The sequence below is a fragment of the Lagenorhynchus albirostris genome, chromosome 18 (assembly GCF_949774975.1).
Source record: "Lagenorhynchus albirostris chromosome 18, mLagAlb1.1, whole genome shotgun sequence".
NCBI classification, from domain to species: domain Eukaryota; kingdom Metazoa; phylum Chordata; class Mammalia; order Artiodactyla; family Delphinidae; genus Lagenorhynchus; species Lagenorhynchus albirostris.
Window position 1 is genome coordinate 16247784 of NC_083112.1, and position 27739 is coordinate 16275522.

Here is a 27739-nt window from a genome sequence, read left to right on the forward strand (position 1 = left end):
AATTTTTCTCTTTCATGACGTTTTGCCAGTACTATTGAACGCTCTTTCATATAGTTTTCTCTTGGCTTCTGGATTTATACTCTCCTGGCTTTCCTCTGGCTTTCTGTTCTGTTTTAATCCTTTGTCTTAATTTATTTGTTTGTTGCTTTAACACTTGTGACTGGTTTAATCTTAGATTTATTTATTTATTTTTTTCCTTTTTATTTGACATGCTCCTCTTGGGCAGTTTCATTCATTCTCAGGCTTCATCCATCAGTATTGTAAAAATTTCCATCTATAAACAGATTCCTAAGATTTGTTTTGCTAACCTGTATCTTTTTTAAAAAAACTTTATTATTTTTAATTTTTAATATGGAAAACATCAGTAGGTAGATATAACCCACATAAAAGCTCTTTAGGATCCTCAGTTTTTAAGCCTTCAAATGGTGTCAAAGTAAAAAGTGTTGAGCACTGCTGCTCTTGGGTGTATGTATGTATGTATGTGTACATATATATGTATATATACACACACACACAGACATACACACACATATGTATTTTTTGAAAAATTGAGATATCGAAATATAACATTGTATTAGTTTCGGGTATGCAACACAATGATTCTATGTTTATATATTGAGATGTATACATATATATATCACTATAGTAACTCTAGTGAACGTTGATCACTATACATAGAAAAAATTTTTTTTCTTGTGATGAGAACTTTTAAGATCTGTTCTCTTAGCAACTTTCAAATATACCAATACAGTATTGTTAACTGTAGTCACTATGCTTTACATGACATCCCCATGATGTACCTGTTTTATAACTGGAAGTTTGTACATTTTGACCACCTTCACCCATTTGCCCACCCCCACCTGCCTTTATCTTTCTAATTGAGTTTTTTTTGCGGTACGCGGGCCTCTCACTGTTGTGGCCTCTCCCGTTGCAGAGCACAGACTCCGGATGCGCAGGCTCAGCGGCCATGGCTCATGGGCCTAGCCGCTCCGTGGCATGTGGGATTTTCCCTGACCGGGGCATGAACCCGTGTCCCCTGCATCAGCAGGCGGACTCTCAACCACTGCGCCACCAGGGAAGCCCTCTAATTGAGTTTTGATGCTACTTAGGTGTTCTCCGTTTTCCCCTCATTTCCTCCCTTGGGATATCTGTACTCCCTAACTGGGCATAAAAATCACTTTATGATTTTATTCCAACTTTCCATGATTTATTTGGTTTTTACTACTTTTAAGTGCTTCACCGTCAATGAATTGACCCCATTGTTCCTTGAATACATGGCACTCTTTTATTTGTCAGGGCCTGTTCCATAATTTTGGAATGTTCCTGTCTCTTTCCACCTTTCACTCCCCAAAACCTACTCAGTATTTGTTGAGACACTGGTCAAATGCTACCTCTTGTGAAGCTTTTGGGCATTTAGTTGTACTTTCTTCTCTGCACTTTTAGGGCTTTCTTCTTGTCACTGTAATCCCAGTTTTTGTTCATTATTTTACTTGTTAACTTATCTTACTGCCACTAGACTTTGTGTTGGGCTCCTGGCAGGCCCTTTCAGTTTGGGAACTCATATCCTTTAAGTTTCAGAAATGTTCTTATTTCTTTGACAATCTTTTCCTTCTTATGTCTCTATTCTTTCTTTTTGAATGTCAGACTTATGAATTGATTCGTTACAGTCATCATCATCATCATCATTATTTAACTTTTCTCTCCTACTTCCATCTTTGTCTTTATTCTTTCTTTGTTCTCTCTGGCTAGGTTGGTAAAGGGCTTGGCTTTTGCTAATGTTTTTATATTTTTTTGTTGAGGTGAAATACACATAACATAAAATTAATCATTTTAAAGTGAACAATTCAGTGACATTTAGTACATCCTTTTTAATAGAACTCTCATACTAGGCAGAAATATAAAGGTGATATAATAGAGTGTGTTGTTGTTCTCTAATCCCAAGCAGCAAATTCTAGGATAGGCAGATTGCTTTCACATATCTTTTCTCCACCAGATAATTTCAGTTTGGGTATCCTTGGATTTTAAACTGTTCTTGGAAATAAACAGAAAAATAACTGACGATTATGATTGTTGAAGGGTAGAATCTTAGGGAGAGAAAGGACGTTGAAGGACTAAATCTTGAGTTTTAGAATTATTCCTGCATGTATTGGGAAGGAGGAAACTGAAATGAATCTGTAAGGGCTTGATACTAGTTATATGGATTTTTTTTTTTGTCCATTATGAGTAAGAGCTAACGCTGTATTATATTTGAGGAAGTAGGTTTAAGAAATACTCAGTTCCACTGAAAATGTTAAAACTTTATTTGAAGCTTTTTTCCCATCTACATTATCCAAGCAAATCTGAGTAATGGGACTTGATCCTGGAGGTGCCAGTGTTCTATTTATTAAATCACAAAGGCATTTAGCATTGGTTTGATTAGAATGTGTGCTTCCCTACCTTTAATGCACAAAAATTGCCTCTTCGAATGCATATTTTCTGCAACAAAGCAAAACAAATTGACAAGCATCTAGTTCAACTTTCAAGGATTGTGAAAAGCTTCTGGAAAGGTATATGATTTAGGATACTGGTTCAGTTTCTGTAATTGGGACAAGAGTAATAGTGGCTTAAAAAGAAAATTTCTTTTTCTCTCCCATCAAAGACAGAACTGGTTGGTGGTCTGGGAGGTAGGGTGGCTCTGCTCCAAGCTATTGTCTAGGCCCCCATGTTCCTTCTCCTTTGTTGATCTGTCTGCTTTACCTGAATGCTTGACACTGGTTTTATAACACATCCTAGTTCAGTACTACAACTGAATTTCAGCCTGTGGGAAGAATGTGGAGGGCAGGCAGCTTCCTAATGTGAACATGACCTAAAACGTCTATGTGGCAGTTCCAGTCAGAGTCCATCACCCAGAACCTGGCTGCACTTACTGCAAGGCAGAGTATAATCTCTACTTGGGCGGCCGTGTGTCCAGCCAAAATTTAGGGGTTTTGATGAGAAGGAAGAAAGAGAGATTGGATTCTGAGGGCAGTTTTTAGTTTCTGAAATGAAAGGGATGGTAAAGAAATTAATTATGCTTTAAAAGCTTTGGAAACTTCCTTACCTTTTAGTTTGACAGCTTATTCTAAGTTTATCTTGTACATTTTTGCCCCAGACCTGGAATCATGTCAGGTTCTGTGTATTTGGAAATGGTATGTGGAAAACCATAACCTGAGTGTTAAGAGGTGATCTTTGCTGTTGAGTTGGTCATTGTTTTCATGCCTTTGCAGTAGACAGAGTTAGGAATACATACTTTTTTTTTTTTTCTGAAAGTAAATATGTCATGAATTCATACTAGTGTTTCCAATTCAAATTTAAGGTAGATATTTAAAGAATGTAATTAAAGAATGTGTTTGTGTTATAAAGACCCAGGCTTGATTCCTGGCTTTGCAGCTAATTAGAGATGTAACCTAATTCTCTCTTGTTCTAAGCTTCAGTTTCCTCATCTTTAAAATGGGGATAATAATAACTGTATCTCATGCTTGTTGTAATGATTAAATGAGAAAATAAGTGCTCAAGAAATTTTACTATTTTATTATTCTCTATCACACTGCAAAAAGGAGAGACTTCTAATTTTTGTAGGAGTTAGAGAAGACTTGCCCATTAAAGTAACACTGGTGCTATCAGGAAAGATTGGGTGTTAATGGGATGTAGAGATTTAGTTATAAAAATATCAGGGCAAGAGACTCACCAGGGAGGAGTGATCTGCATTAGTTAAGACAGGAGCATAGGATTCTGTTTTGCTCTTTAAAAAAAAAGAAAAGGAGGGAGGGAGGGAGAAAGGAGAAAGACAGGAAGGGAGGGAGGGAGGAGGGGAAGAAAGAAAGAAGGAAGGGAGGAAAGAAAGAGAAAGAAGGAAAAAGAAAGAGAAAAAGAAGGAAGGAAAGAAAGAAAGAAAGAGAAAGAGAGGGAGGGAGGGAGGAAGGAAGAAAGAAGGAAAGAGAAAAAGAAAACCTTTTTCCCTTATAGCGTTTAGCTTAGTGTGTAATTACATGGTAATCTGTGTGCTTATTTGATTAATGTCAGCCTGCCTTCCTGCCCCACAAGGGCAAGGACTATCCTGTCTTCCTTTTGCTTGCCTTTGTAACCCCAGAGTAGTCACTGCACAGAGTAGTCACTCAGTTGATATTCGTACCCTGAATGAACTTTTACAGCATTTATAAAAACGACAAAATTTAGCATTTGATTATGTACCTATATTATCATTCTGTAGTTATTTCATTAGTGTTACCTTGTCCCTAGCTCAGCTATAGCTCATGAACTACTAATTGACCTAATTTCTTTAAGATTGATAACTTATAATACTTTAATACTCTACAGATTTTTATCATTTCTCCATTATCTGACAGCATTAGTTCTTTGTAAATTTTTGTTCAGAGTGAATTAATAAATGAATCTGCTGGTGATTCCATTTGTTTGGGTCTCAGCCTGTTGTGAAATGTGTGCCAAGTAATCTATTGTTAAGAGTTTAAAGTACTTCAACTATATCCCTTACAGTGAAGCCACTCGATGCTTTCATTTTGTTATGTTGCCTTAAGTGGGCGAGAGCAGGATGTATATATATAGTTAGATTATCTTCCCAAGAATTAAGTCTAATACTCCCATGGGAGTGTGTGTGCATGTGTGCTCGCATGCACATCTTTTGTGTCCCATGGAAAAGATTGAGGATGAATATTCTCACCTGGGTATTTAGAGAAGCGTTCTCAGAAAGAAGGCAGCATGGTTATAGTATAAGGCACCAGACTCCAAATTAAATGGCACATGTATTCTAGAGCCTTTTCTCCTTTTCTTTCTTCCCTTTTTTTTTTGCCACTAAATATATGGTTCTCAGATTTGTGTTTGCTTATATTTCTTTTGTTGTTATTTCCTCTTTGTTTAGCTGCAATCTATATATAATAAAATGTAGCAATTTCAAGTATAAAACTTGATGAGTTTTGACAAATGTAAACATGGTGTTATTAACAGCACAATAATGATATAAAATGTATCTGTCATTCCAAAAAAGTTTTCTTATGCCCTTTGCAGTTAATTTCTATCACTGTCCCCTGGAAACCACTGACATGCTTTCTGTCACAATGTGTGTGTGCGCATGCACGTCAGTGCGTGTGTATAGTTTTGCCTTTTCTAGAATTTCATATAAATGGAATCATTCAGTGTGTAGTTTGTGTCTGTCTTCTTTCACTTAGCATAATGCTTTTGAGGCTTATCTACATTTTTGCATCTATCAGTAGTTTGGTCCTTTTTATTGTTGAGTAGTATTCCACTGTGTGGCTATACTATAACTATAATTTGCTTATCCATTCACCAAAGTAGAACAGTTGGGTTTTTCCCTTTTTTTTTTTTTTTTTTTTTTTTTGGGGACCGTTATAATAGTCATTGTGTACATTGGCATGAAAATCCTTTTGTGGGCATATGTTTTCATTTCTCTTGGGTATATACCTAGGATTGTAATTGGTGGGCCACTGACAAGCTTTTTTTAAAATAAATTTACTTATTTATTTATTTTTGGCTGTGTTGGGTCTTCGTTGCTGTGCACGGGCTTTCTCTAGTTGCAGCAAGCAGTGGCTACTCTTCGTTGCAGGCGTGGGCTTCTCATTGCAGTGGCTTCTTATGTTGTGGAGCACCGGCTCTAGGCGCACAGGCTTCAGTAGTTGTGGCTCGCGGGCTCAGTGAAACTGCCAAACTGTTTACTAAAGTGGCTGTACTGTTTTGCATTCCTACCAGGAAGTGTATGAGAGTTCTAGTTCCAACACTTGAATTTTTTCAGTCTTAATTTTAGACAGTATAGTGGGTGTGTAGTGGTATCTCATTTTGGTTTTAGTTTGGATTCCTTAATGACTAAAGATGTTGAACATCTTTCATGTGCTTATATGTCACCTGTATATCTTTGGTGAAGTGAGTGTTCAGATTCTCTTGCCCATTTTTTACTTGTTATCATTGAGTTATAAGAAGCTTTTACATATTCTGGATACAAGTCTTTTATTGGATACATGTTTTCCAAGTATTTTCTCCCAGTCTATGGCTTGCCTTTTCAATTTTTACAGTGTCTTTTAAAGAGCAAATATTTTTAATTTTTTTCTTTTTTTAAAATTAATTTTTGTTGGAGTATATTTGGTTTACAATGTTGTGTTAGTTTCTACTGTACAGCAAAATGAATCAGTTATACATATACATGTATCCCCTCTTTTTTGGATTCTTTCTTTCTTTTATGGTTTGTGCTTTCTGTGTCCTATTTCAGAAATCTTTGCCTAACTTAATGTTACTTTCTCCTGTGTTTTCTTTAAGGAGTTTTGTAGTGTGAGCTTTTACTTTTAGGGTCATGATTCATTTAGGAATTTTATGTATGATGGGAAGAAAGTGTTGAGGTTCATTTTTTGGACACACTGTTAACTAATTGTATCAGTACCATTTGTTGAAAAGGTAATCCTTTACCCATTGAACTGCTGTGGCATCTTTGTTAAAAGTCAATTGGCCACATATTTGATTGTCTGTTTCTGGACTTTCTATTCTGTTTCATTGATTTCTATTTCTGCCTTTTGCCAGTATAACACTGTCTCTACTACTGTAGCTTTGTAAGTCTTGAAGGCAATTTGTCTCCAACATTTTCTTTTTCAAACTTGTTTTGTCTGTTCTAGGCCTTTGAATTTCCATATTTAAGTCATTTAAATTTTTCCATATTTAAATTTATTTAAATATCCAAATTTAAAGTCAGCTTATTAAATTTTACAAGAAAGCCTACTGCACTTTTGATTGTAATTACATTGAATCTCTAAGTTAATTTGGGGGAAATCCACATTTTACATTATTGGTTATTCTGATCCATGAGCATGGTATATCTCTCAAATTTTTTAAGTCTAATTTTTCTCACCAATGTTTGTGGTTTTCCTTGTATAAGTTTTACACATATATACTTTTTTTTTTGCGGTATGCGGGCCTCTCACTGTTGTGGCCTCTCCCGTTGCGGAGCACAGGCTTCGGACACGCAGGCCCAGTGGCCATGGCTCACGGGCCCAGCCGCTCCGCGGCATGTGGGATCCTCCCGGACTGGGGCATGAACCCGTGTCCCCCTGCATCGGCAGGCAGACTCTCAACCACTGCGCCACCAGGGAAGCCCCTACACATACATTTTGACGCTTTTGTAAATCAGTTGTTTTATGTTTAATTTTTTATTATTTGTTGCTAGTACATAGAAATATATTTTATTTTTATATTTTGACCTTGAATTCTGTGACTTTCCTAAAATGACTCTTTATCTAGCAGTTTTTTCCAGATTTCTTGGAATTGTTTTTTTCATATAAAATCATGTTGTCGGGCTTCCCTGGTGGTGCAGTGGTTGAGAGTCCGCCTGCCGATGCACGGGACACGGGTTCATTCCCCGGTCCGGGAAGATCCCACATGCCGCGGAGTGGCTGGGCCCGTGAGCCATGGCCGCTGAGCCTGCGCGTCCGGAGCCTGTGCTCCGCAACGGGAGAGGCCACAACAGCGAGAGGCCCGCGTACCGCAAAAAAAAAAAAAATCATGTTGTCTGTGAATATTGACAGTTTTACTTCTTTCCAGTATCTGTCTGCTTTTTGGTTTGTTTTTCTTGTCTTAATGTACTGGTAGAAGTGGTGAGAGTAGACATCTTTGCCTTGTTCCCAGTCTTGGCAAATGAGGTGAGAGTGAAACCTTTCACTATGTAAGTGTGATTTTAACTCTAGGTTTTTTTTCTGTATTCCTTTTATCAGGTTGTGGAAGTTCTCCTTTGTTCCCAGTTTGCTGATTTTTGTTTTTTAAAATATCATGAATATGAGTATGGAATTTTGTCAGTTTTTTATGCATATGTTGAGATTATCATATGATTTTTTATTTTGCTAATATAGTGAATTACATTGATTAATTTTTAATGTTAAACCAGCCTTGTTTATATACATATATATTCTTGTTATATATTTTGATAGATGAGGAAACATACACAAAAGTGGTGATGTGAGTAAGTAGACATAGGAGCTCAGGAAGCAGCAGTCTGAAATTAATTACTATAAGTCAAGGATAAAAACAGATTTTAGTAGTGTGACACACTACTAAACACAGTGTAAACATTAGATTAGAATCCAGATATGTAACAAGGCTGTAGCAAACTGGGAGAATGTGGATTTAAATCTTGCTTTTTCCAGAATTTGCAGTTACTTAGACAAATTTATCAGTCTCTTTGTGTCAGGGTTTCCTTACCTTCCTCCCACCCCCAAAGGATAATTCTGTATTTATTTTGTTCTAAGAAATATTATCCACCCTTACCCTCTCAGAGTTTCTGAAATCAGGAGAAGTTAGTTAGCTTTCAGCTAGACTGTATGGACTTACATCTGGTACTGCCTGTGTCCGTGTATATTGATGCACAGGTGTGGGTCATTTCGCTCTCACTTGGGCTGAACTATTTGCTTTATTAACACCTCGTGTCAGGGGAAATTTTTTATATTCTGTTTAAAAGAGTTAAAATGTTTCGGTTTAAATAACATGAACATTTGGCTAATGTAGTAAAAGCACGACGAGGGCTAGTAGTAAAAGCAAGACCTCCCATTCTCATTTCCTTTCCTCAGAGGCTTTTAATTGCTTGCATTTTTAATTGTTGTGTTGGTTATTCACATATGTCCAATCAAAGAAATTTTTATTGTGGAACTTTTAAACATATATAAAGTAGGGAAAATAAAATAATTAACCTCAAGAACCCTTACCTAGCTTCAGTAATTAGCCACATTTTGCTGGTCTCATTTCATCTGTTCTGCCCCTACCCCATACACATTTATACATTTATATAAACATTTATATATACAATATACATTTTAGGGGGAATATTTTAAAGCAAATTCCAGACATCGCATGCACACACACATGCACACACACACCCCTGCAGTGTTCAATATGGCTTAACAATAATTTATTTTAAAAAATCTTATTAAATTTAAGTTTAAAATATAATTACTCTAAATTAAATTAATTTCTTTTTATAGCTTAACAAAAAATTTAAGGTGTTTAATAAATAATCTAACATCCATTCTATATCCCAGTTTCTCTACTTGTCTCACAAATGTTGACGATTGTTTTGTTTGAATCAGAATGCAAACATGGTTCACATATTACATCTGATTGTTACGTATTTTTATCCAGAAGTCTCAGAAGTTTAACATAAATTTGTATCCCTAAGGAAATTATTACTTTACAGTGAATAAACATTGAAACAAACAAAAAATATGATACATACATTAGATCACCTAAGGTACAACAGGCAGTGCAATATAAAGAGAGTTGAAATTGCCCAGTTTCTGAGAAGAGAGGTAAAACTTTCAAAGCTATGAGATGGTATTATGACTCTTTTACCAGTTGTGAAGAACTATTACTGAAGAATCCAATATCTGTTCAAAGCCAACCTTTTAAAGAGAAGCATTATATCATCTAGTAATTTATCATTGAAATAAAGAGAATACAAAAATATTCTAAGGTTAATCAAATAGGAACTGCAAATGAAATTCTAGTAGCCTTTGATATACCTTGAAGTGACACTCTTCAAACTAAAGGTGCTATAAAGAGGTCAAGATCATAAGCACAGGCTATAACGTATGACTCTGATGTTCTGTTTAACTTATCATGGCCAAAAGGGATTCAGAAGAACCTCTAGACCCAGTGTGGAGAAGACTTAGACTAAACTCTGTTTGATACTCAAACACCATGAAACTCATGAGATGGAAGAAGGAGGGGATATGCAACTTTATGGATAATTATGCGCTATTGTTGGAAAAAGTTTCATGTACACTTAATGTTAAATTTTGGGGAAGCAAGGAAATATACATTAAATTGCTGATATATCTTAGAATCTAAGTTATAGGTAACCAGGTGTGGTGGAGGATTAACTACGATGATTCAAGCAGAGTATCTCATTAAAACCCCGGCACAGAGTTCAGTTAATGAAGACTTGTCAGCCTGCTAACTTGCCATGTGATTTGGGGCAATATTTGGTATGAACAAGAGGTCTTTAAGCTTTTTTTTCTCCCTGCTTCTTTGAATTATCAAGAAAAGTTTATTATTGTTATTTTTTAGGGGGTACAATGTATTTCCAGACGATAGGGACATATATAACATACTGAAGAAAGTTTGTTGATAAGTTTTTATGCTTGAAACATTAATTGCTCTCGGTTACCTGGGAAATAATGAGTCTCAAAATGATTCACAAGGTTTTTACTCTATTTTTTGTTTCTTTACCAATGTGCTTTAAGTTAACCTTCTGACTAATACTTTATAATTTATTTCAGTTTAAATGTTTTATGTTAGATTCTGAATAATTTGGGATATTATTTAACAATTATGTGTAGTTATACGTTAGAGTTGGTAACATTATTGTGCATCGTTTGAGAAAAGTGCTCTTTTTGAGAGTGTGTGTGTGTGTCCTTTTGGAACTTAGTTTTGCATTTTTTTAAAAGTCATGCTTCATGTATTACAGTAACTTGTTATCATTTGAACATGTTAAATCATAACTGCAATAGTAGAGGTAGAGAAGGCATCAGAGCCTTAGGGGGCATATCATAATCTATATTTTTTCCTGTATAATTGTCTTTGATATTAGTCCCTTGCTTTTTGTTTTCATTAATTTGTTTCTTGCTTTCATTCCTATTCCTTTTGCCATCATTCACCTTGATGTTTTTCTTAAACTATTAATTAGCTCCTTAACTTGTCTTGGTTTCCTTCAAATCTGTCTTTCCATGGCAATAATTATGCTAAAGCACACCACTTGAGTGTATTATTCTATTGTTCAAAATGTTTCATTGTTTTCCATTGTCCACTAGATTCCTCTGGACCTTTCACAGTTAAGCCAGTTACCTTATTTATCCATCCATCTGTTTTATTCATTCAGCCATATTTATTGGGTTTCTTCTATGAACTAGACACTGCTGTGCTCTGAGGATCAAATGATAAAACAATCAGGAGCTCAGTCCCCTTGGGTCTAATTGAGGAGAGAGACATTAATAAAAGTATCATGTGTTAAAAGTAAAACTGCAATGATCATGTATCCTACGAAAGGGAGGAGTATGTATTGTGAGAGCTTTTAATAAGGGCACTCTGGATCTAGTCAAGAAGGTCATTGAAAGCTAAGATTTGAAGAGGTGAGGAGGATTTACTATCCAAAAAGTGGGAAGGATGATCATACCAGGTAGAGGCACTGTACAAAGGCTCTTCTCCCAAAAGGAGTATGTTTTGAGACTGAGGGACTAGAAGGCGGCTAATGTGACTTGGAGCATAAAAAAAGAGAGATCATTGTATAAAATGGAAAAGAAGGTTGGGATTGACCACACAAGGGGTTTTGAGGCCATGCCAATTAATGTTATTAATATGAATGCAATAGGAAGTCATCCAAGGGTTTTATTTAGAGGTAGGGGGTGGAGGAGTGAAAGACAAGTGGATGTTGGAAGACCAGTTAGGCATTGTTGCATTAGTTCTGACAATAGCTTGGTCATGGAGGTTGGTGATAGTAAAAGGGATAGAAAGAAGCAGCAGTTTCAAGAGATATTTAGAAAGTTAAGTCAACCAAATTTGCTGACATATATTTCATTTGGGGGTATAAGGAAGAGGGAGATGGCTTCTTGCAAAACTGGATAGATTGCGGTGCCATTCATTGAGCTAGGGAATCTTGAGAGAGTACCATTTGGGGTGGAGGAAAATCATGAGTTCAGTTTTGAGCAAACTGAGTTTGAAGTACCTTTGAGCCATCCAAGAGGGAATGGCAAGTAGGCAGAAGAATATTTTGGTGCTCAAAAGAAAGATCTAGGCTGGACATAACCAATTGTAAGATATTATCTGAGTATAGGTAGTAATTGAAACTGTGAGTAGGTGGATTGAGGGTTTAGAGTATAAACTGGCCAAGGCTTAATACTGAGCCTTGAGTGTCAGCAGCATGTAATGGCTAGGTATTAGAGATTGAGGGGAGGATCGGGGTGGAAGACAGAGGAGCAGCCGAAGAAGCAGAGGGAAGCCATGAGAATATTTTAAGGTGAAAGCCAAAGGAAGAGTATCTTTCTAAAGAGTGATAAATAGTTTTGAATGCTGCTGGGAAGCTAAATCTGAAAAATCTTCACTAGGTTTAATGACTCCTTTGGTTATCTATTTCTGTGTAACAAATCATCCTAAATCTTAGTGGCTTAAAACAACAACAGTTTATTATTTCTCAAGATTCTGTGAGTTGGCTTCATTCATCTGGGGGCTTAGCTGGGGCTGGAACACCCAAGATGACCTTATTTACATGTCTGGGGCTTTGGTGCCCACTGTTGCCTGGGCACCTTGCTTCTTGTCCCTGTGGCTTCTGTCTCTCTGTAAGATCTCTTATTGGGCAGTGGTCTAGTTCAAGCTTCTTTACCTGGCGACTGGCTCCCAACGGGCTGGCAGTGAAGCTTCGAGTTCTGTTAAGACTCAAGCCTGGAACACTTTGACCACACTGTCATCTACCACCGTGGCCAAAAAAAGATCTTTGATGACTTAGTGTGGGAGTTGTTTTAGTAGAGTTGGAAAGACTAGGAAATGATGAGCAGATGAAGAAAAATTCCTTATCATTCCCCTATATTTTCTATAAACTTGACCCAAAATAGGCTACTAATTTCCTGAATGCTTCCTGTTTATTTCCTCACATGCTCCTTTCCGCTAAATATTATTCCTCTATCTCCACCATATTAAAATCTTACCCGTTCTTTTTTTTTTTAATTTTTATTGGAGTATAGTTGATTTACAGTGTTGTGTTAGTTTCTGCTGTACAGCAAAGTGAATCAGTTATACATACACATATATCCACTCTTTTAGATTCTTTTCCCATATAGGTCATTACAGAGTGTTGAGAAGAGTTCCCTGTGCTATACAGTAGGTCCTTATACGTTATCTTTTATATATATATATATATATATATATATATATATATATATGAAAATCTTACCCATTCTTAAAGGCTTTCTTAAAATCTTCAGTTTCTCTCCTTTGTATGTTGATCTCCAGTAGTTCTGAATTTTAATTTAATTTTTTATCCCAGTATTTGTTATTTCTTGCCTTCTATCTTTTTGATCATGATCTTCACTCTGCATGCCCTGCAATCTGCAAAAGGTTGTAGATTCTCAGTAAACTTTTCATTCTTCAAACTAACTCAAATGCTACTTCCTCGGAGAGCCTTCGCTGGTCCATCCCCCAAATAATCAATTATTCCTCTGTACCTCATGCATACTTTTACTATTGTACATATCATAACATATTATAATTAGTTACATGTTCTTGAAGGTAGGAGATTACAGTGTCTGCTGTGTTGCCTTTCATTAAATAATTCCTGAGTTATAGCTCGATTTGTGATCCCCATTCTTAATATTTAAGAAAAATGCCCCACATGATAACAATTAAAAATTTTGTATTAATAATGACCTAATTACTTTTTTGATACTGTGCCAAGTTCATTGATACTAGGCCAGTGCATTAAACTATAAAGACAAGTTTTGGTTTGGTATGTGAGGTAAAACATTTTTGTGAGAAAGAATATATGACCACACTCTTTGTATCTCTAAATTCTAAGGCTAGAATTTATGAGGTTGTATTCTGTGTGGCCTCAGTAGAAGTATGTCCATATGTAAATTCTCATTGTGAATATTGTACATTGAGCTCGATTCAGGAGTTGTTAATGGCTTCACCATATGGAATGGTTGTTTCTCTACCCCCTGCTGTAGGTGTCAGGCAAATTTTTGCAGCTCGTGTCTTTATATCCTCTATGTGTGGGTACATACAAGGGACATAGAGATCAGCTGGTTTCGTATATCGGGGAAGGATAATACTTCAGCTCTTGCAGATAGGACTAGCTGGTTCTGCGACCCACCACAGTATGACAGTGGAATCTGTGTTTGTGTGTTTGCATCCATATCTGTGTATGGTTTGGGCTGGGGGGAGCACAAATGTTGTTGGCAGGACACTGACTGGTGCTTGTGTTCTGCAGCCCTCATTCTGCTCCTCGTACTGTACTACTCTAGTCCTTTCCTTAGGCTGTGGGAACGGGACAAATACTATGGGGGGGACACAGAAAAGAATCAGATCCCTCTCCCTGCCTTCTCTCAAACTGGAGAGGGATAGGCAGTCAGGGAAATAGGTCATTAAAACTTAAGGTAGGAAGTACAATTATTAAAGGACTTATAATGAGTTACTTCAGTAATAGAACCAGTTGGCAGAATATCCAGCTGCAAGCGGAAACCTCCTAAGAGTTGGTACAGATCAGTCACCTGACTCTCATGATGTGATCATCATCCAGGAGTGAGTTAGGTTGTGTGCCAGGAGAAATCCGTTCGGGTCCTGAATTAAAAATGTTTTTTTTTTTTTTTTTTTTTTTTGCGGTACGCGGGCCTCTTACTGCTGTGGCCTCTCCCGTTGCGGAGTGTGCTCTGGATGCACAGACTCAGCGGCCATGGCCCACGGGTCCAGCTGCTCCGCGGCATGTGGGATCCTCCCGGACCGGGGCACGAACCCGTGTCCCCTGCATTGGCAGGCGGACTCTCAACCACTGCGCCACCAGGGAAGCCCTAAAAATGTTTTTAAAAGAAATTTCTTTTATCTTCTTTCAGTGTTTGCTGACTTTTATTTATTTATTTTTTACATTCTGCAAATGTAAAAAACAAGTAATAACTTATGGGAATCCTGATTATCTGAAGTTTTATAATTGGTTATCTTAAAGTGAGCTAGGTAAAACGTTATCCAAATCTTACTTATTTGGCTTGGTAGAGTCCTTATTAAATCCTGAAATAATGCCATGCTTGTGGTAGGCACTCACAGAATAACTGAATAAAATTTAAGTTGATCTTTAGTCCAGGCTTAGCAAAATCACAAATAATTAGGGTCTGAACCATAAACAAATATGAAACAAATTAAGGGGAAGTCACACTATTATAAATAAATAAATTTTGAGTATGCCTAATGATAGACAATCACCTTCCTAATCTGCCCTTTGTTTTTCATACCTATGGAGAAATAAATTGTCTTCTTTTTTTTATAAGAAATTGAGGAGAGACTCAAAGGTGAGAAAGGGCAGTAAGATAGTTATCCAAAGGAAAGAAGGAAAAGTAGGACAGTCTTCCTCAATTTAAATTAAAGTTATATTTCCTTTTCTGTCAGCTACCAAGGTAATTATATAAGAAATCTGGAATGGTGAGATCAATAAAATTAACCATTTAAAATAATAATATAGAAAACCTCAATTGTACTCAAGTAAAAATAAAACTTGGTTAGTATAAAGTTTTCTGTGTTTATTAGTCCATTAGTCCGAAGCTTTGCAAAGTATAATCTTATGAAGACCCTAATAAAGACCAATAATGTCATGGTTATGGGAAAGTTACTGTATTATTGAATTACACATGATTCATCCAGTTCTTAAAATTTTCAGTCCTTCTTTGATGCTCTAAACTTGATTATACAGCAGGGGTTATTTGAGTCTGTATTCTCTCTTGACACACAGTCTTACATTGCAACTTGTCTGTAAAATGGGGATAATAATAGTACCTACCCCATTGGTTTGTTATAAACATGTTATAAATATGAAAAGCTCCCAGAATGTTGCTTGACACATACATAGTGAGTGCTCATTATGCTAGCAGTTATTGTTTATTTTTATTGTTGTTATTACCCATGTACTTGAGAACTGGAAGTGAATAGCAAGAGGGAGAAAGTGCCTCTTTTCATCAAAGAGTAACTGGGGGAAAAGCATAGGATTGTGCTTTATAAAAACAAACAATCTAAAATGTTCATAACATTTAGTAATTAGTGGTTCAAAATCACCAGATTGATTCAGAAATGGATGATTAAAATTTTTTTCTAAAAGTAGTTATTTTTATAATTAAAATTTTCTTTTTCCACTTAATAGAATTAGTTTATTTTTTACATTAATATCTCAACACTTGATCTTTTTAAATGCAGATTATGATTTCAATAACAGACAGTACAATGCAGTGTTTAAGAGCACAGCATCAGGGACCGGTCTACCTGGGTTTATATTCTGTCTCCTCATCATTTACTGTGTACCTTCTGGCAAGGCTCTCTGTGCCTCAGTTTTTATCATTTGTAAATAGGAATGTGTAGTGCCTGCCACGTTTGTTTATTTTGTAGATTAAATGAGTGTGTGTGTGTGTGTATACACACACACACACACACACACACATGTATGGTTTAGAACAGTGTCTGCCAAATAATAGTTACTACTGTATAATTGTTGTTGCTAATGACAGTTTTTTTTGCCTCATCAGACATATAAATTTGAGTACTCTCTTACTAAAGTTTCCTGCAATTAAGTCTCAGAAAACGGCTTTTATAAAACTATTTTCCTGTCAAGTGTTCAGAAATAAAAATCCTAATAAATATTTTGATAGCCAGTACTGTGATTTTCTATCTTCTTCTTTCTGTTTGTCAGCTTCTCCTTAAACACATCTCTAAAACCAGTTCCTTTAGGAACATGATCCCTGTCCTCAGAAATCTTGGGAGTTAGTGGGACCATATTTTATCATGCATCTTTAAGTCCTCCAAATCCTAAATGCCTAATATTGTAGGGGCATAAAAAACGATGAGAGAAAGCAAACATAATTTTCAAGAAATATTCTACTGTCTTACGGTATATTTTAATAGCCAGTTAAGTATAAGCAGAACTCTGTGTTAATGTCCTTATAAATGTCTGAGCTTTGGGGCTAGTGATTATATCTAATCTACCTTTTATTGAGTTGAGACGTGTATGAAGTTTTCTTGTGTTTAATTTTGTTATAAAATGACAACACTGTTATAAAAGAGATATAGATAACTGCTTGAATGGATAGTTTACTGTGTTTTTGCATATTAATATATTCTAATATTCTGGATGAGAGTAAGTGATACAAAAATTTCTGCCATATTTACTCATTTTGATTTTTTTTTTGTTGAGGATTTTTAAAAATTTAGTGAATGGAAGAGAACATTGCAGATAGTTAAGTGCCTTTTCTTCCCTTACTCAGTGTTATTTCCCTCCCTCTTCCCCATCCAAGCAGCAACAATTATCATGAATTTGGTGTGTATCCTTCCAGTTCATGTTTTTTTACTTTTCCTATATGTGTATGTTATACACATATAAAACTACACTAAGTAATTGTTTAATAGTGCATATAGATGCTCTGCTCTATGTAGCATTTTGCATCTTGCCTTTAATTTGTATTATCTGATGATTAGTGTATTTGAGCATCTTTCTACATATTTATAGGCTATATGAGTTTCCTCGGGCATTATTTTTTTTTTTGCCCATTTTTAACTTTGGGAATTATCTATTCATATTTATTGCACATTTTTCTAGTGGTTAATTTTATGTTTTTCTACTTGATTTATGTGCTATTTGCCTTGATTTTCAAAGTCCACATATCCAGAAAGACCTCCCTTGGTGATTATAAGACATTGCTAGAATTTCAACTGTAGACTTTAGGTTTGGAGTAATCCAACCCTCCTGAGAATATTTTTTCACTAAGGTTTTTTATCTTTTTCCTGTCCCTGTTTGCTTGCCCTTACTCCTTCCTATTTTACTAGCACATTTCAGCTATAGAGGAGTTTTTCCCTGCCTCTTTGGTGATGAGGGAGGGTGGTAGTGATATGGAAGGCGTAAATAATAAGAAATAGAAAAATGAATAAAAATTTGACAAGTTTATAAAATTGATATTGCTCTGTGTAAAATATGCTTGTGACCCTTGGCTTTTTGTTTTACTTGAAGTACATTCTAGATCTAGCATTGTGCAGCCAATAAAAAGATAATGCTCATCATTATCTGATTGGGGTGTGTGTGTGTGTGTGAGCATTGCTTGATAAGTTGTGTGTGTATGTGTACGTGATTTGGGGTCTGTTGTTGTCCTATCCACTATTTATTTATACATGAGGCCTCTGCAGTGCTGTTATCCACTGGATTCTTGAGACAGGTCCACGTATCCATTACTTTCCAGAGCTACTGCATTAACAGTTGAAATCTTCCTCCAGTGCCATTGGTGCTTCAATATTTATCTTCTGGCAGGGTGTGGTGATAGCAGCAAGGTCTTGGAGTTCCCAAGCTGTTTTGCAAGTGTCACAGAACCTTTGAGGTTAGAAAACCTTCCTCAGGGAACACCCTGGCCCAGATTTCTTAATTTAAGAGTCCTTCCTTATTATTGCCTCTGACTTCTGCCTTAAAAGTAGGATCAGTGCCAGGAGAAAAGCTCATGACTCTTGGCCATGGGCACGAAATCTTGGCTGGTCCTGATGTAAGACTCTTGCAACAGATTCTCTTGACATGAGTCTTTTGGAGAGAGGTGCCACTTTAGCAGAGCTTTGCTAGGAATTCTCTTCTTAGAATTGAATCTGATTTTTTTTTTAATGGTTTGATGTAAGTCATTGAAGAAACTTGAGTTCTTAAGTCAGTGTAGAATGACTTCAATCCCTAATTTATCAAGTTCAGAAATCTTCAAGGTGAGAAATAGAAAGGCTGTAAGCAATACAATTATGTCTTGTTTTTGACAAAAGTAGTATAAACTCTGGCAATTAATTTGAAAGTGATCATTTTATTTTATTGATTAAGAAAAATTTTTATTGGAGTATAGTTGATTTACAGTGTTGTGTTAGTTTCAGGTATACAGCAGAGTGATAATTCTGAAATGTGTTCTGTATTTTAAAGAAAACTCCAGTATTTGTATAAATCAATCCCTGAGTATGCTGATCCTGGGTTTCATTTCTTTTTTAAAAAGTGTTATAAGTGATAAAGACTTTTGTTTTCCTAAGCACTATATCATCACACTTAAATATTATTAGTAATACCAGTAACATGTATTTCAAATTTTCCTGATTGTCTTAAAAATCTTTGCTCTTGATTGTTTTGTCTCATATTCTCTAACAGTTCCACCAGCCCTCCCCACTCCCACTCTTTGCTTTTTCGTGCCATTGATTCATTGGAGAAACCAGGTCATCTGTCCTGTAACATTCTGGATTTGACTGATTGCTCCCTATGGTGGTGGATAACTTGATCCTGTATCGTCAGTTGTCCCTGTAAACTGGTGGTTAGAACTGAAGGCTTGGTTAGATTCAGATTCAACCTTTCCTTCCCTTTTTCTTTCCTTCCTTTTTTCAATGTTATGTACTTCACATCATGAGGCCCATATTGTCTGGTTGTCCCCATTTACTTACGCTAAGACTGATGTGTGGATCTGTTGGTACCTTGTGACTGTTGGTTCAGAGGTACCCATTAGAATCACTTTAAAGTGTTTAAAAATTCTTAAGAATCTTGGATTCTGATTGAGCAGGTCCTAGAGGCATGGGGAGAGGCATAGATTAAAAAACACATGGAAGAAACCCCCAAACCCTCTACCTTTACTCAGAAGTAGTAAGAATCATTACCTTTAATATATTTAACATGTAACTAGAGTGATAAAATTTACTTTTAAGCAAATGCTTTGGGAAGATATGTTTCGTATGAAATGAAGCATATTTAAATCATTAACTGTGGAGGTGTTTGAGGCTACTGTGGTGTGGTAGAAAAAAATACTGACTTGCAGGACTTCCCTGGTGGGACAGTGGTTGAGAATCCGCCTGCCAGTGCAGGGGACACGGGTTCGATCCCTGGTTTGGGAAGGTCCCACATGCCGCGGAGCAACTAAGCCCGTACGTCACAACTACTAAGCCTGCACTCTAGAGCCTGTGAGCCACAACTACTGAAGCCTGCGCTTCTAGAGCCTGTGCTCCACAACAGGAGAAGCCACTGCAATGAGAAGACAGTGCACCGCAACAAAGAGTAGCCTCCACTTGACACAACTAGAGAAAGCCCGCGCACAGCAATGAAGACCCAAAGCAGCCAAAAATAAATAAATAAATACATAAATTAATTAATTTAAAAAAAAAAAGAAAAAGAAAAAATAGTGACTTGGACCTGGGAGGCCAAATCATTTATTGTCTCTGAGGCCCATTTTTTTTTTTAATCTAGAAAATAGGAACCCTAAGATATTTATCATAGGGTTGATTTAATGATTAAATGAAATGATTTATTTAGAAGCAGTCCAGCACCTGGTGGTGAGTTATGTTGAAATCTGAAAAGCATTACAGAAAGCTTGGTTTTTTTAAATGATAGGAGACTCATGACTCATGATGTAGTTTTAATATGTGTCATTAATGTAGCCTTTTTGGGAGAAATAGCGTTGGAAATCTTATTGTTTTTTTATTTCCCCTTACTTTCAGCTCCATTTACCTCTTAATTCTCCTTTGCCTGGAAGCGAATTGACCAAGGAACCTTTTCGTTGGGATCAGAGACTCTTTGCATTAGTGTTGCGGTTGCCTGGCACGATGTCAGTAGAATCAGAGCAGTTGACAGGTGTGCCTTTAGATGACTCTGCAATCACACCAATGTGTGAAGTGACAGGCGGTAAGTTCTTTGCTGGCAGTAATTCAGTGACTTAAGCAGAGTTTATCTGAATGTTTTAAAGTGTGCATTTCAAAATCTCCATGTTTGTTTTTGTTCAATAAATTAATATTAGAAGTTAGTAGACATAGATGGTTTTAAAACTACATTGATGAAGGTCTTTGATTCGATTTGAATAAGATGTGAATACTATTGGGTCTGATAATGCATGATATTTTTTTTCTAACCATATAGAAAATGCTGGTATTTGAAGTTGTTAAACTTATATTCTTATCTACAAAGATTGCTAATGATTTACAAATGTCGTAGAACTTTTTTCTCTGAAAAAATGTTTTGAGAATCATCTCATTATCCATGTAATGATTAATGCCTGGTTAAGTACAGTTTTCCCCAGAGGCAAAGAGGAAGCTAGATAGGTTAGAGGAAACAGGTAGTGAACTCTTAGCCAGCTAGTCCAGGTGGTCACTGTGCTCAGTGAACATTAATGAAATTCTTGAAACAGAATACGTAAGAGACTCAGAACTTTTATAATGTGGAATTGGTTAACAGGTGGGTTAAATTCATATGGATATGGATTGAGTGCCTGCTGTGTACCAAGCACTGTTCCATGCTTTAGGACTTCCATAGTGAATATGACAGGCATGGTATTCTTGCTTTCATGGTGCCTTTTAGTTCTTGCTTAGGGAATTTGATACTAAAATGTCCAGGTTGGGCATACCACTATTTCATCAGTGTCAGGGGCTGTGACATAGTCTCCATACACTGTCAGTGCTCTATTGAGATTCTATCATAGCCAGCTATGTAAGTTAAAGGAAAATATAAAGTCTAATTTATATTTTAGGTGCCTTTCTTCTAAAATTCTGTGGATTTTGGAGATCTGCAAATTTCACAGACAAAAAGCGTATCCCATATAGATAGGTATGTGAAGAAGATAAGTTAGAGAGAGTTGCAAAGACATATATACACTACCAAACGTAAAATAGATAGCTAGTGGGAAGCAGCTGCATAGCACAGGGCGATCAGCTTGGTGCTTTGTGACCACCTAGAGGGGTGGGATAGGGAGGGTGGGAGTGAGGGAGACGCAAGAGGGAAGAGATATGGGAACATATGTATATGTATAACTGATTCACTGTGTTATAAAGCAGAAACTAACACACCATTGTAAAGCAATTATACTCCAATAAAGATGTTAAAAAAAAAAAAAGAAGAAGAAGATAAGTTAGAAGAAGATTCCGAAATCACCGTTGGTAATATCTTTCAGTGACCCAGAAAACTTAGTTGGTCAAGGAGTTAGGGAGCTTTCCCCAATATATATCCTGAATCTCTCCTGACGTAGTGGTTTATTTACCTTTCTTCATGCTCCTGCTAGCAACAATGGGAAGCTGGTCAAATGTCACTCACCTTTCCATATTATATGAATAGTATGTTTTCTTCTTTATTTTCAAAGAATGTTGGCTAAAAAAAGTTTTGAGGATAAAACACCAGAAAAGTAGAAATAACAGAAAAGCTAACATCCACTGGTGGTGTACTATCCAAACATGTAATCACTGCTAACAATTCTGTGCATTTTTAAACTTGATGATAAGAGTAGTGTGTGTACATTTATTTTTTCCATTATAGAACAATTCATGTTCATTAAGGAAAAATTGGAAAGAAATTTGCCTGTGTTGCCAAAATAATATTTTGTTATATTTTTAATGTATACTTTAAAAATTATATAATTGTCATTGTAAGCATTTTTCTTTTATTATCAAGTAATTAATGAATACTCTATGCCAAATAACTGTTTTTGATCCTGGGAATACAGCAGGAACGATAGACAGAAAGCTTACATTTTTGGACTGTGTGACAGATGAAATCATGTAAAATGAATAAATAATATTTCAGAGAGTTCTCCTTACTATCAAGAAAAAATTAGGGTGAGGGTGCAGAACGTAATGAGGCAGAGAATGAGTATTCCTGGGAAGTCTTTTGAGGAGGTGACTTTTTTTTTTTTTTTAACCATCAACCTAAAGGATATGCTTACCCCAGTTTGAATCAGTTTAAAATATTGCATGTCCTTGGAGATTATTATACTCTTTGTCTAAAGAAGTAAATAAAACAACAGTTATTTATAAATTACATTTGCATATCTCTAACCTTGATGTTAAAGTCAGTTGTTTGAATAGGGATTAAATCAGCCCTGGTTGTATCATAAAAATATTAATCCCTCTAAAATTATTGTTACAGCATGTTCATCAACCCTCTCTCTTTTTTAAATATTTTAGTTCCAGGTGTACAACATAATGATTTGATATTTGTATACATTGTGAAATGGTCACCACAGTAAGTCTAGTTAGCATTTGAACAGAAATCTGAATAATGCAGTAAGCCATACAAAGATCTAGGTAGAGGAAATAATAAGAGAAGGAACATGCCCCATGTTTTTGGGAGCAACAACAAGGCTGATATGGCTGGAGCTTTTGTAGGGAGAAGTAGAGAGTAACAGGTTTGTTTAGAGGGGTAGGCAAGGGCCAAGTATTGAATAGCCTTTTAGGCCATAATGAATATTTTTTATTTTCCAAGTGTGATGAGAAGTCATTGGAGGGCTTTTTATAGGAGGTGACATCTGATTTCTGTTTCTGAAAGATCACTTCAGCTGTTGGATGAGAATATACTGTAAAGGGGTGAGAATGGAAGCAGGGAGACTAGAAGAGATGATAGTACTTTGATCTAAAGTGTTAGGTTTGGAGGTGGTGGGTGAGAGGTGGTCTGATGGAAAGGAGATACTGAGGGCAATGAGGGAAGGAATCAAGCCTGATTCCTAGATGATTCAGTTGGCCTGAACAAGTGGAGGTGAATGGCTATGCCAAGTACTGAGATGGTTACTCAGAGGAGAAGCAGGTTTGGGAGAGGCGCAGGTATGACATCAAATTTTAAAAATGCCTAATAGACATGTTGGTGGAAGTATTGAGGATAAAAAGCTTTTTATAAAAATTGTAAGACTTTTCTAGATTAAATAAATTTAACTTTCTTAGCCTGTATAAGGACTGTTGCCCAACTTAGAAATGTTCCTTTTGTCTCTTATCCATTTTACTAAAATGCTAATCTAGTATACTCTGGGAGAAAGTTTTTTTTTTTCCTTTGTTTCACTTTACTGCCTTCAGACTCACTATGTTTAGATTTTTTTTGGGGGGGGATCCTCTAACCACAAGTGAGCCAGCTTCTTGACTTGAAAGTATGTACTTTTCTCACAAATATTATTAGTGATCCCAGAAAATTTATCCTTCAATACAAGGTGTTAAACATTCCAAGAGGTGAGTTTTGACATAAAGAATAAGAGAAACATGACATAGGTTATAGGTTCACTTTGTAAAGATGGCAAAATTTCCTTTAACTTTCAAAAGAATTAATGAATTTTTGTTATTTTCTAAGTGACTCAAGTTTGTTTATTCTCCAATTTTCATAAAATGTCTTTGTTAGTAATTTTATTTCATACTAAGATCATAACCTCTTATATTTTCCTAATCAATTAGTTGATGACACAGGTTAGGGGAGTAGAGAGGATTGCCACAATTTTATACTTAAGAACTTCTGTTTTTTATTAACATCTTGGGAATATGCTTAAATATCATGAAATAAGATACTGAACCTTTATATAATCTTCTAAATACTTCCTGTGTTAAGACGGTCAGCCTTTTTATGTATTGTTCTATGTATATGTTTAAATAGACTAAAAAAATTTTAATTTGCCAATTCTTTCAAATAAGTGTGGTTCCATATAGGCTTTCTATTTTAAATTAACATCATGGTTTTCAGGGAAGAAGGTATATCCAGATGAAAGTGTCTAATACTTTGTAAGGGTTTGAATCTTGGCTGCACTACTATACTAACTTGAATAAATTAATCTCTCCATGCTTTAGTTTTCTCATTTGTAAAATGGCGAAAGTAACCAATAAAATTGTTGCTAGGATTGGATAAATTAATAGAGTGATTAGAATAGTGCCAGGTACATAGACACTCAGTAATTGGTGAGTATTTTTATAAGTATGGCTCTTATTGTTGTATTCAGGGTAAGCCATTTGTTATATGATGCTTGTTATTCTAAGCTGACTCTGAGGATTTGAATCACTCTACTGCCTAATGTTCTCTTTTCTGAGTAGCCTTTAGCAAATCACATGTTGAGTGTAAATTGATATGAGTAATTTGATATGTCAAATATAATAATATAACGTGTTTGGTAATAATTGGTTGAATTTCTTAAGGAATAGGACTTTTTCGTATTGAGCTTATTGCAAATAACATTGTAAGATGTTTGATTAAAGATTTTTAGTTGTCATGGTTTTCAGCACTGGTCTAGATCAGTACAGATAATAGAAATATAAGTTATATATATAAATTTTATAGTGTCACATTAAAAAGAAACTGATAGGGAATTCCCTGGCGATCCAGTGGTTAGGACTCTGCACTTTCACTGCTGAGGGACTTGGTTCAGTCCCTGGTTGGGGAACTAAGATCCCACAAGCTGAGTGGCGCAGCCAAAAAACAAAAACCACCAAAAAACTAAAAAGAAACAGGTAAAATTAATTTATATAATATTTATTTAAATCAATATATTCAAAATATTTCAACATGATATTGGTAATTAAAAATTACTCAGGTATGTTATAGTTACTATATATCTCAATTTGGACTAGCCGTGTTTCAAGTTTTCAGTAGCCATATGTGGCCAGTGGCTGCAATATGGGACAGCACAGGTCTAGATATATTTATTGAAAAATCCCTGTTTAAGAATTCTTTTCACTGGTATTTTTTCTTAATCACTAGCATTTTAATGCTTCTGAACTAAAAATTTTATAGGTTAAAATATTCAAGAGGGAAATTCACTTAAGATAGGTAATTTCTAAGTATGTAAGCCAAATGAAATTCAGAGAAGCACATGCTACTATCTATATATTAAAGTGCAAACACTTAAAATATGCAGTACCTACCAGCAGATCAATTAAATAATTATTGAGTATCATCTATGTCCTTAGCATTAATCTTTAGTGATAATACTTTTGTTAAGCAGGAGTAAGATTTTGGGGGTTCGTTGCCAGATGTTGCGTATGTGTAATAAAGATAAATTGTGTTGGAAAACAGTTGGAGATAGTTTTTTTTAATTTATATATATTTTAAAATCTCATTTCATGTAATACATTGTGTATATATGTAATGATTTTTTTCATTGTGGTTTGTTCACACAAAGATTTCTATTTTCCACATACCTTTAATTACAAAGAAAAATTTACATACTCTCACAAAATGGAATTGTTGATTGATTGAGAATAGCTATTTTTGTTTTGTTATCCTTCTATTAGATAATGAAAAGGTCAGACTTTATCATTGAACTTCCGTTAATCAGTATTGTCAAAAACCCTACTATGGTTCTTTTTTGTTAAAAATAGGAATTTTTGCAACTTTATTCTTTTATTTCAGGCCGTTCATACTCTGTATGTTCTCCAAGAATGCTTAATCAGTGTCTGGAGTCCTTGGTGCAGAAAGTACAAAGTGGAGTGGTAATAAACTTTGAGAAAGCAGGACCAGATCCTTCCCCTGTAGAAGGTATTATTGTACTTCTCTTATAGACATTGTAAACTGGCTTTATCAAGTATTCAGCTTGAACTGAAAAATTACTATGATTTGGCCTTGTCAATGTTAAGACCAGATTATTAAGATGACAAAACAGCTGTTGGTAAAGAGGGAAGATTAAATAGGAAAGTCAAGGTAATATGACAGTGGTTTGGTAGCATCGCGTTTTTATATTGGTTGTTCATAGCCTGAAAATTTATAAGCGCCAAAACCCTTTTTAAACATTTACAGATTAGCATATTTCCTTTTTAGTATTGTAATGCTGACTCTCTCCAGTATATATGCTTCTTCCATGTCCCTTAATTCACAAGAGTGTTCAACCCTAAGTGTTTATTTAATTCCTTAGCTACATTTTTTCTAAAGATCAGACTGATCAGAACCAAATGGTTGTTGTGGTTCCCAAAATGAGAAACCAGCCTTTGCCATTCAGCTTGATCCTTTAAAGTCTAGCTGAGCCCCACCTGGCTTTATTCTAATATTTTGTGATCATGAACTATTTATATTAGCCAGAGGGTATAAGGAGTTTTACCAGAACCAATGGACAGTTTACATCTGGACCTTCTGCCTTGTATGATGTAGCTTATGACAAGAATTAGAAAGTCATTAATGGCACTGGCAGAGGTGATCCACTAGAGTGGGTAATTGGGAGAAGAGAAAGGTCATAGAGATGAGAAAGTGGTACCCTCAGAAGGGATTATAGGGAAGGAGCAGAAGATGGTAAGATTATATAAATCGCATACTGTGTCTGGTTTAAAAAAACAAACTTAAAAAAAAATTGAATTGTTACACATGGAATATATTTATTTTTAAATTATTTTAGGACTTTGCTTAGAGTTAGGCACTAAGTAAATGTTTACTGAACTGTTAAAGAGAGTTACTGTTTTCTAGAATTGCTTTAGATTAAAGGTAGGCACCTCAAATCTGGATTTGCATATTAACTTTTCGTTTTAGTTATTAGGCTTTAGTTAAAAAGATTGATTTTAAAGAAATATTCATTTAGCAATACTTACCTAGTATTTACTAAGCCAAGCATGATGGTGAAGAAATTGAGTGTTTGCCCTTATCATCTAGTGGGGAAAACATGTCATTCGTTAAACAAGTATCTACCATAAAGTATGTTTTACATATTCTGATTGGACAAGCAAAAGATGCTGTGGGACCTCCTTTCACCTATTGAACTCATAGTTGGAATTTGCTGATGTTACTCTCTAGTGAATTCTGATATAATCTAAATGTTAAGCCTTAGTCATGATAGTATTCTACCATTTAAGAAAAATAGGAAAATCCAGAATTGAACAAGTATTACGACATTTTCACTAAGTAATAGTAGATATAATTTAACTGCTTATGTTTTTCCTTTAATGATACATACTTTGCTTTGATTTCTTTGCCGTAGATGGGCAGCCAGATGTATCAAGGCCTTTGGGATCTCAGCCTTGGCATAGCTGTCACAAACTCATATATGTCAGGCCAAATCCTAAAACTGGGGTTCCTATAGGTCACTGGCCTGTTCCAGAGTCTTTTTGGCCAGATCAGAATTCTCCAACACTAGTAAGTACCAGAGAGACTGTGACTTTGTAATGTAACCGTTAACTGCTTTTCCTACTAGTTTTAAGTGCTCCCGTCAGTTAAGGGTGTGGCTGTTGTATAGGAATTAGACAAGCGCTCAAAGTGCACTGATGAGCTGTTACTTGCTTAAGTGTACTG

The 27739-nt window shown here is 35.6% G+C and overlaps 1 protein-coding gene across 7 annotated transcripts in view; it reads left to right on the forward strand.

Moving 5' to 3' along the window:
* The window catches only part of INTS6 (integrator complex subunit 6), a 109910-nt gene that overhangs the window by 39228 nt on the left and 42943 nt on the right, over nucleotides 1-27739 (forward strand). For all 7 annotated transcript variants that reach the window (XR_009536729.1, XM_060128995.1, XM_060128994.1 and 4 more), the window contains 3 exons: nucleotides 20242-20425; nucleotides 25880-26005; nucleotides 27429-27583. Coding sequence is in view for 6 of the 7 variants with exons in the window: in XM_060128995.1 (XP_059984978.1) it covers nucleotides 20242-20425; nucleotides 25880-26005; nucleotides 27429-27583 (465 nt within the window). In the remaining variant the exon portion in view is untranslated. The remainder of the gene's footprint in view (nucleotides 1-20241; nucleotides 20426-25879; nucleotides 26006-27428; nucleotides 27584-27739) is intronic.